The following is an 11,086-nucleotide window of genomic DNA, read 5'->3' as shown; positions in this document are numbered from 1 at the left end:
TGTCTAGAATAGGCCGTGGTTGTCATCTATACTATGCTAGATGAATTGATCAACTTTAAAGTCAAGGCTTCTCATCATCTTTGACCTCTCATCTATATCATCTTTCATCTCTCATCATTCATCTACCCATCTTTACCCAATATATTTATTGGTATAAAAATACATATACAGTCTAAATCACGTAAAACATGTATAAATCATTCATCTAATTCATCTAGCATAGATATCTGGAAAATGGATAATAAGCACATATAACATGTATTAACATTAAATACTTCGTATCTTTGTGTAAGATGAAAGTGACTATGCACTTACTTGTTAAAGTGACGACTTGTAATTCGGGTAGCGCTCCGCTTCTAAAAATTGTTTTTTCCTTTGACGTAACCTAGTATTATTATCGCTAAGTTTTAGTCTAATATTTATTGTGACTAATTATTAGTCTAGATTCATCATTAACTCAAAGTCTACTTCAAAATCTATTAAGTAAGTAACAACCAGGTAGGATCATATTGGAGGTATAACGACTTGGAATCACTCAAACACCTCACTAAATTCCAGCCTAGACATCATCCTCGTAAGTAGATCAATCAGTATAACGACTTGGAATCACTCATAAATATTGCTTATAGCTTCATAATAACTATAATGAACTTAAACATAAGTTATACTTAAAGTATGGTAAGCATAAATCACTTACAAGGGGGTTTAGCTAGGAACCGGGCTCTGTGCGGGCATAACTTCTAAGCCGAAAGCTCTACTTCTCTGGACTTTCTGGCGCTCTGGAGCTTCGCTACTGACACCTAGGAAGCGCTAGAGAAAAGGCCTAGGGACCTTGCGGAGTTTGGGAGAGACTTGAATGGAAAGGTATGATGAAATGAGTGAAATTCAGATCTATTTATAGGTTGTCTAGGGGTCTCTCACGTCGTGAGCTTGCGTAGGCACCAAGGCTTCGCCTGGTGCTGACACGTGGACGCAGATAAAACAACAAAAAAATTCATAACTTTCACTTACGAGCTCTGTTTTGACGTTATTTATATCCACGCATAGGTATTGAAAAGATCTACTACTTTCCTTTTGATGCCATTGGCTAATTGTCGACTGGTTTTAAATTTAACAGTCTGATAAGATTACACTGTTAGTGACCATGTAAAATTCATGACTTCAACATACCGACTCTGTTTTTTACTGTATTTGTATCATTGAAATCCTATTAATGAGATCTTAAACTCTCATTTAGATAATTTTGGCTAAAAATTGACCGATCTAAAATTCAATTTCTGAGCTGTATACTGCTACGCTGAAACTTCGAAAAATTATAACTTCCTCTTATAAAGTCAGATTTGGACATTCTCTATATGCAAGCTCTCGGTTTGACGAATACTATGAATTTAGTTTAGATTACTAAGGATAAAAGTAATTTATCAAAAATCCACTTTTTACGTTACGCAAAGCCGTTCCGGTTTAATCACGAAACTTTGACGGGTCATAACTTCTTCGTTATAAGTTGGATTTCAACGTTCTTTATATGTACATAATCATTGTAACTTATACTATAACTTTGGTTAATATTATTTATTCTAAATAACCTTCTATCAAAAAGTCAGTTTTAATGCTTATTATCTCTAAATTGACTAGCCCGAATCTACGGGCGTTACAGTAAATAAATCATCTCAATACATAAAAGTCATATAAAACGAAAGTCATGGTGTGTGTGTGTACGATGCGATCACACCGAACTCTTCCCTTCCGATCCGGAAGTACTTGAATCATGTAAATCCAAACTATAAGCCAAAGCTTAGTGAGCTTCCCAAAATACTCCTTAATACAAAAAATCACAAATACAATACAAGCATGCATAAGGGTTTGTTGGTCCTTGACCTCAACCCAACCATACCGGGTGTGTTGGTTTACAATATAAAGCAGTAACCCCTCAACCCAACCATCCAGGGTTGGTTGGCACGTGGCCTTAACCCAACCATTAAGGTTTGTTGGCACGTGACCTCAACCCAACCATCCAGGTTTGTTGGCATGTGGCCTCAATCTCACCATACCAGGTATGTTGACTTCCAGTCTCAACCTAACCATCTAGGGTTTGTTGGTGCGCGGCCTCAACCCAACCACCCATATGTCGACATATATACAACAAATCACACATATAACTATCATAGAAATCTTACATCCTAGGATACATAAACACAATAAATGGTCCGACCTTGGTGCCTTAGACCCATTAGCATAGTGAGAAAACTCACCTCAAACTGATGAAAATCAGATAAATGCTCATAGGGGCGGAGCCAGGATTTTAGAATAAGGGGTGCATGCACAATAATAAGATCGAAAACCTTTCCCCACGATCACGATAACAGAACCAAAATTTAACTCTTGAATTTAGCATATCATTTTTTAATTGAGCTTGATTTATCATTTCATACACAAAATGAAATTACTAATAATAAAAATATTATTAATTATAAATTACAAAAAATTAAAATTACCTTGTTGTTTGTTATTTATCAAAAAACTTAACACTCTTTGCAACAATTTTTAAAGATAAAAATTGGCGTTCGATTTTGATAGGTAAGAACGACACTTTTAAAGTTTTAGATGGTTTACCACAATTAAAAAAATGAAACGTTGGGTTTTAATGTCTTATCCTCTTGTATATGAACTATATTGGTTTTAAAGGAAATAGGCTTGTAATTAGTTGTTTAAATGGGTTGAACCAAATTTACTTCACATTAAACACATGGGGTTAAGGTGGCAAGACACCCGACAGCCCTGGTATTGTCTCCGCCATTAAATATTCGGACTACATGATCCAGAAAATCCCTGTGCTAATCAATCAAATAAACTCCCAATTAAAAATTGGGCCATAAACCATAACTAGGAATCTGATTTATTTGTCCAACTCCCAGGGTAAAAGACCATTTTACCCTTTCCTCGCTTGGCCCAATTACCAAGGCCCAACCCAATGGCTCCAAAATCCCAATATGGCCCAAATTCCTAAATGAAGCCCAAAGTCCAAAATTGATCCAATGGACTTCTACGAGAACGCCTAGCATCCACACAATGATGCCTGGCGTCCGAACTCCTAACATTCTAACCCAAACGCCTGGCGTAACCACAAAATCCCAAATACTTAACCAATGTCTTAATGGCTTAAGACCTAACGCTCAAACTTATGATTCAATGCTAAAAGAACGTCTACAGCCATAAAGCTGCAACCATTATGACTTTGCATGGATACAAAGAGCCCCAACACCAACATCTAACTTAAATCACACTCTAAAGTTCCAAAACTCTTGCATGGAAGAGTATTAAGGTCCAAGCTTATATTTTTATGATTCTAAACTGTCCAAAATGCATGAAAGGACAACCCACACCTCAGGAGCATTCCAAACTCACAAAAGTCAAGTCCTTGGGACCAAAAAGAACATAAAGCTACACTTAAGAAATATCTAATAAAGAAGTCATCAAGAGCTAAACTTTATACCTCCAAAAGGTGCTCCAAGATGCCAAGAGTCTAGATCCAAAGGCTAGAGAGCAACACCAACACTCTAAAGATCTTCCTTCTCCACTAAGAACACTAAAATGATACCAATATATTACTCCAAGGCTTCAAAACACTCACACACACTTAGGGTTTCGAAATGCGGTCTATAAGGGACGGAAGCTGGAGATAAGAAACATTTTGAGGTTAACATAGCCTTTAAATAGGGTGCAAACCCTAAAGATTAGGGTTTGTCCTATGCGTACGAACGCTTGGTGTCTACAAACTTACGCCTAGCATTTCATTCCCAACGCCATGCGTTTGGGGCCAAAACGCAAAGTTAATACAAAGCAAGGCCAACAATGCAAATACCTGGAAACCGGCGTTACATACTAAAGGTAAACTATGTCCAGTACAATTTCTAGTACGCAGTACTATTACAAGTATACAAGTGGCACAAAGTATAAGTAAATTAATTAGCATTTAATAAATACTTTTATTAAATTATGTTCTTGAAAGTAACTACGTACTCACCTGACAAAAGTAGGTGACTCGGGGTTAGGGAAACGCTTAGCCTTAACACTTCTCAAAGACCTAAACATATAAAGCACTAATTCTTAGTCTAGTTTCTCAATCCTGAAGATTATATATTAATAGTCTAGATTCCTCAATAATATCAATATCTATATCAAACTCTATCAAGTAAGGAATAACCAGGTAGGATCATGTCGGAGGTAGGGTCCGTTTGGTATACAGAGTATACTATTTGGAAATACCACTTTAAGCACTTCACTAAATCCAGCCTGGACATCACTCCCATAAGTTGATCAATCAATATAATGACTTTGAATCAATGATAAATCTTAATTATGTGTCCATAACAATAAATATGCTATAATTAAAAGTTACACTTAAAATAAATAAGCTTAGCTTGACTTACAGAGTAATCTAACGAAAACCAGGGATTACACGGGAAAAACGCTGACTCTGAGCTTCTATTCTCCGGATATCAGACACTGCAAGTGAATGGGACTTAGGGAGTAAAAAGGGCTAAAAGCTTATGAGATATCTTTAGAGAGAGTTGGAGAAGTGGTGTGAAAAGTGAAGAAAAATTGCGTCTATTTATAGTTGAAAACACAAGGCGCACCACGCTCTCTTCTCCTTCTGCGCTGTGTTTATGGTCGGTCATGATGACATGTCGCCTTATGTGTAATGCCACATGTCACATTTTCCATGGAGGGTCTGAGCACGCCACGCCCCTGGTCGGTGCGCACGATTGCGCGCGAAATTTCCCTATTTCTTAAAAATTGCATAACTTCTCCGTATGAGCTACGTTTTCGACGGGTTTTATATCCATGCGTAGCTATCGACGAGATTACTACTTTCATTTAGACGCTGTCGGCTAATTTTGAAACATGAATATGATAAGAATGATACAAAGTTTGGTTTAAGTTTATTTTGGGGTTGTAGGATTTAGTTTCAGCTACTATACTTGTGAATTGTGTTTCCAAGGTTTTTGATTTCATAAAAAATTTCTGATTTTACTTGATGGGTTTGTTTTGTCCATGATATTCAGGTTTAATTTTTGGGTTTAAACATCCTTTGCATCCATCTAGGCACCGAGTATGATTTTTTGGGCATTGAGTATGATTTCTATGATTTATGGGCACTTGATTTAGATCTAGGCAAGAAGAGGAGCCGGTGATGGTGATCTCCGACGAGAGAGGGTAAAGAGGGGATGGTGGGTGCGACGGTAGGGCTATTTTTTAATTTCTAAATAATTTAAGGATTACAACAATTAAGAAAATGGAAAAAATAATTATAGGGGCATAAAAGTAATTTCAAATGTATAGAGACCTAGATCGCTAAAAGATCCAAAACTAAACCATTCTGCACCATAAAAAAATTTTGGACAAAAATTACATAATTTTGACAACTAGATGAATCATTTTGCAATTTTATCTATGTCACTTATGTATCATTTCTAATAAATGAAAGCTTTTTTGTCACATGTTACTTTGTTATGAGTTATAACACTTGACATTTTATGATGTTTTTTTTTAATTTAATAAAATCCACATGTCATTTTCTTGTATTTATCAATTTTATTTAAAAATGTCACATAATTATGTATTTATAAGGATTTAAGAATACACGTTCCTTTCAAATTTTAATTCCTATATTTAAGGTCATTTAAATCAATTTTCCATTTATTTTTCTTATTCAATATTATTAGCCCAAAATTATGCTACTATTTGTCATTCAAATTCACATATATTCCATTTTTTCAAAAACTTTTCAGTGCATCTATATATGTTATATGGATTTAAAATTATGCTACTAACATATATTTTTTTGATGTTTTTCTTAGATTTTTTGTTATTTGTTTTCATATTTTCCAAATAAAATTTGTTTAAACATCTTTTTTAGAATAATAAAATAATAGAAGTTATTAGCAAACAAAATTATTTCATTATAAATATTTTAAATAAAACACTTGTATTACTATGAATGAGTATAGTTTTTTTATATTAAATTTATATTTTATACTACGACATGATGATTGTATCATTAATCTTGAGTTAAAACACACCGTTGATGTTTTAATATTACATTTTGATATTTAACTTTTTTTTTTTTTTTTTTTTTTTTAATCAATATGTATAATATGCCGGGTCTCAAAATATGTTAACAAAATGAAATTTTGTATAGGTAGATAAGCAGCTAAGAAGTTGGGTTGCTCATAGAACTGCCGCTGCCCATTCTTAACTTATACGGCGTCACATCCGCACCACCTCAATTAGCCGGCTTAATTGCTTAGTCACTCTCTCTTTTCCCACACCTTTACCCTGTGCCGCCACCTCATGCTTAATTGCCGACTCATGATTCCATTTATTTGGGTTGGATGTATTAATGTATTATGTAGGATTAGATTGTTGCATCTTTTATTCTATCACCACGTCTCTAAGCAAAAGCTCGCTCACTGGTGTCTCACTCTCACCATATGAGTATAGAAAAATTTTAATTTATTTTTAATCAGTAACAAACTACATATAAACATTTGATAGAACCAAATGACAAAGTTAATTATCCAAACAAGATTATACCACAGCACCAATCTATGATTGTTCTTGTATCGTATGAACCGAGAATAAAACAGTAAAACACTAATCTACTGTAATTCTCTAACAAAGTCTTTATTCAACAAATCAAAAACTTGTAGGATCACTTCAAACGTACCATAAATCTCTCGCGTCAACTGGTTTTCAAGAGATGCTCGTTTGCAACACTCATAATGGCGAGAAGAGGCTCATTGGTGACAAGAGAAGCATTAGCAGCAGCCTCTTCTTTAACCTCGTATTCAACCGACAATTTTACAAGACAAGACAAACCTGTGTCATCATTTGGATTGTCTTTGATCTCGATCTTGATCCTGTAAAAAGTAAATCCCATATCCAGAAAGGCTCCTTCCACCACTTCACCCTCCTTAACCATGTTCTCGTTATCGATTTTCGTAAATTTCTCTTTGTAATACTTGGTGTCTGACCCTGAAAATATCACTTCATCTTATTAATAATTTGTTTATTTGCTAAAAGTGATCAACTTTTTAGATGATTTGGACGTTTACCGCGTTTTACAGTGACCTTGAGAATGGTCCCAACGCCACCGTCGCCTTCAACAACATCAATCGCCTCAAGAACTTTTCCGGCGGCCACCTTTGCGAGCTCGAGGGTGCCGTAGAGCTTCCAGGCTTTGCTTGCCGGCACCTTCACTTCTGTCTCTTCCGATAAGGTTCCAAACATTTTTATATGCTGCTTGGTGACAAATGCTCATCGGAGTTTGAATTTATACAGAAAGAAAGAAAAATTAAGTGGAATAAATTTGTTTTGTTTTTGTTTTCCAAGGATTCCTAACTGTATAAATTGTCTTTTTATGTTTTTCAAATTCATTGTGGGGCTGGCTTTCTTTTGTTTACTCTTTTTTTAAGGACGTTGGAGAATATTGATCAATTTGGTGAATATTTTCACATGTGAAAAGTCTTGAAGGGATCAAAAGTGATATAATGTATAATGTGATGGATCAACTAATCGGACTATTTGGGATGGATCCGGTTAAAGACTAAATTACAAAATGATATATGTGGTTTGTTTAAAATTTCAGGTATAGTACAACCTTTGAAAAGATAGATTATGTCTTATAGTTTAAAAAATTTACAGCATGCATCCCTCCATCTAAAGAGACTATTTTGCACTTTTATATCTATGAAAATGACTTATAATGGTAAGTGTATTTGAAAAACATTCAAAAATTACCATCAAAGTTTGACATGTTCAAAAAATATCATTCAAGTAAGAGCTTTGTACTAAAAAAAAACCATTGAAGTTTATGTTTTGTTCAAATATTACCGAGTGGTAACCTATTCTTGTAGATTAATTGTTGACTCGGCTTAATAATTGCTCACTTGGCTTAATAAGGGAGAGTAATGTTGAAAGGAGAGCATTGAGTTTTAAAATGTTGACATGTAGGGAGAAGGAGTAGATGCTGGCTAGGAGTACGCTCTCACAAAACCTCTCTTTACCATTTCTTGGTCTCCTAAAAAAAATTTACAGATCATGAAATAGACCTGATGTACTTAAGTACTTTTGTGTTTTTTCTTTAAATTTTGACAGTCATAGACACGTTGCTTTAAAGCTTTTGTGCCTTAAAAATAGATGGACAAATGAATTGTTGAATATGGGAATCCAATATAATAATCTTCTTTCTCTTTTATCGACGATAAAATAAATTGTTGAATATGGGAAGCCAATAAAATAATATTCTTTCTCTCTTCTCATGATTAGGTTTGTTCCAGAGGATGGACGATAGGGGAGACCGTCCAGGACCTATCTTTTAAAGGGACCCAAAATTTTTATGGACATTATTAATTATATGATAGACAATATCGCTCTTGAAGATTTCATTAGCAAATTTGCATCTCAAAAAACTAGAATAAATATTTTTCTTTAAATATATGGATTTTTGTAATCGAAAATGTTATATTTAAAAGTTAGTATAAATAATTTTCTTTTAGTTATTGAATTATTATAAAAAAGTTATTGAAATTTGTGTAAAGACCATTTTTTCTCTTTCGTCCTGGCCCAAATATGTTTGGAATGGCCCGATATGCTTTCATATGACCAAACAAGATCTAAAACATATATTATCTTAATAAAAAGATAGATATCCCATGCTATCTTGTGTAAGAATCAACAATCTGTCCATTTTCTTTTAACACCTATGAGACTAGCCATTGTTCGTACATTTATAAATCAACAACTACAGACTTACCAACAGCAGCAAATAGAGCATGTAGTGGGTTTCCGTGGGTATATCATTGTTTGGAAGTGTCTAATCATGTAAAAGTAAGATATTGTCACACCCCAAAACCGGAACGGCGGAAACGTTCTGGGGTGGATGACGTCATGTCAAGTATCAAAACATATGCAATATAGTAATCAAAGTACAACAACCATTGCATTAATAGTAATAGTTTTACATGAGTTACATTTTATAGAGACATCAAAATAATACAGAAACTAGTATAGATGCAGCTCGGTTCTAGGTTGGCTTCACAAAAGCTCATGGGTGTACCGGTCTATTGCTGACCTGAGAATACAAGTTATTTTGAAAGCGAGTATCAACATTTTTATAAATGTTGGTGAGTTCATAAGTATTTAGTGTCATTTGTGTAAGTAATCATTTTATTCAAAATAACTTTATAAAAAGTAGTAGTTTAGAATTTATGATGTATTAGCGTCCTGTCCAGAAAATCCTATATTTTCTAATTAAAAGCAGTCTTCTACCAAGACTCGACAGTGTTATGTTTTAAAGAGAAATTTTCCCTGAAATGCTATCATTACCAAAATACGGTATTTGACTTTAAAGAAAGTAGGAGAATATCACTAGTAAAAATACTAGGGGAAAATAACATATGCCTCAGCAGAAAATACTGCTGACAAAGGCAAAAGAAATCATAGACTCCAGGAGAGTATCGAATGAATGATACGCATGGCTCAGTTTAACAAAAGGAAACACAGACCCCAGACGGTATCAAATGTACCATACGGCTAGCAAGGTCTAAAACAAAGAAACACAGACCCCAGACAGTATCAAATGAACGATACAACTAGCAAGGTCTAAAACAAAGAAACACATACCCCAGACAGTATCAAATGAACGATACAACTAGCAAGGTCTAAAACAAAGAAACACAGACCCCAAACAGTATCAAATGAATGATACAGCTAGCAAGGTCTAAAACAAGGAACACAGACCCCAGACAGTATCAAATGAACGATACAACTAGCAAGGTCTAAAACAAAGGGTAATCCTAAGAGTGTTGTTTCAAGAATACAGTGTTAATTCTCGTTACCATAAGGCCATGAATTATAAGGTAAACATAGAGATACTCGTAACCATACTGATTGACACTAGAGTACTTGACGCCATGCAAGCGTCAGAATAAATGTGACATTTGTCACCCCTTGGCTTGGTAGGCCGTGGACTGTAGCTAGCAGTCAGGGTGCGGGAGTGTCAGTCTCGTATAGATCTATACACACAATGCTCTCCCTCCAGGAGACTCTGGTTACCAACTTGACGACGGGGAGATCCATGTCCTGAAGATGCATCTCGTATTCTGAATTCTATAGAGGCGCTGGAGTAATGATATAGACTCACGAAAGAACTGACTCCTTTGGAATTCTCGTACTAGAAAGAGTAAATAGAACCTCCTAAATATTCCTATAATAGTTACTAGTGTCTCTGATCTATGAGTGATGAATGGACGGATGCCCTTGCTACCCAAGGGAAATGAACTGGCCGATGTAAACCTTTATGTCTATACGTGTATACATGATATATAACTAATGTTTAAACGACCTTCAGACGGATATCCGATACCCACCAGACCACATCCCAACAAGGAAAAGGAAATAGGGCGAACTAGCCTTCCTAAGTCTTTTAAACATTATTTATATAACTATACAAGTACATGCATGCATTTAATGAAGTAGAAGCCTAGAAGTATAGAATAAAACTTTCATAAAACCTTTGGAAAACCTTTAAAAATAAGAATTTATGACTTGATATCGTTATGTAAAACAGGCTTTGAAAACCGTTCATAAACACGTTTTGAATGTAATTTAATAACACAATAAGTAAAGAAAGCCTTTGTTTAAAACACTGTTGTAACTGGTTTAGAAGTAAAACATACAACACGAGAGATAATTTGAGAAAAGATTTAAACAAGTAAAGACGTTTTGGAAAAACCATCTATAGTATTATACTTGGTAAAACAGCTGAAAGTGTGATAAATCCTTGTGCATGCGGGTTATTAATCACGAATGATTAATATGATAACTAGCATGTTTTAACTTGTATCCCCCCATAAAAGCATGTAAAAACATTTAAAAGGTTAATTTAAGGGTATGAACTCACCTGTTGTAAGTGGATCGGATGGAGGTGCCGGTTGGGTGCTCGGTGTCAAGTAAAGACTTGAACACACTTAGTGACCTATGTGTGACATCCCCATTTTCACGGCCAGAAAAGACCGATTTG

The 11,086-nt window shown here is 34.8% G+C and overlaps 1 protein-coding gene across 1 annotated transcript; it reads right to left on the bottom strand.

The window, feature by feature from the left end:
• Positions 1-6,499: 6,499 nt before the first annotated feature.
• LOC111905451 (norbelladine synthase) lies at positions 6,500-7,333 on the bottom strand. Its single transcript, XM_023901144.3, has 2 exons — positions 7,119-7,333; positions 6,500-7,038 (listed from the first exon to the last, which is right to left on the bottom strand). The coding sequence occupies exons 1-2, from the start codon at positions 7,291-7,293 to the stop codon at positions 6,746-6,748; spliced, it is 468 nt and encodes a 155-aa protein (XP_023756912.1). The 5' UTR covers positions 7,294-7,333; the 3' UTR covers positions 6,500-6,745.
• Positions 7,334-11,086: the final 3,753 nt, after the last annotated feature.

The sequence above is a fragment of the Lactuca sativa genome, chromosome 6 (assembly GCF_002870075.4).
Source record: "Lactuca sativa cultivar Salinas chromosome 6, Lsat_Salinas_v11, whole genome shotgun sequence".
In the NCBI taxonomy this organism is placed as follows: domain Eukaryota; kingdom Viridiplantae; phylum Streptophyta; class Magnoliopsida; order Asterales; family Asteraceae; genus Lactuca; species Lactuca sativa.
This window is presented reverse-complemented; position numbering and strand designations above follow the sequence as displayed.

Bases quoted from the DNA above. Each gene is read 5' to 3' on its own strand.
- LOC111905451 (XM_023901144.3), bottom strand. From the start codon at position 7,293: ATGTTTGGAACCTTATCGGAAGAGACAGAAGTGAAGGTGCCGGCAAGC. The intron at 7,039-7,118 runs GTAAACGTCCAA...TGATATTTTCAG, and splicing joins CAAGGTCACTGTAAAACGCG to GGTCAGACACCAAGTATTAC.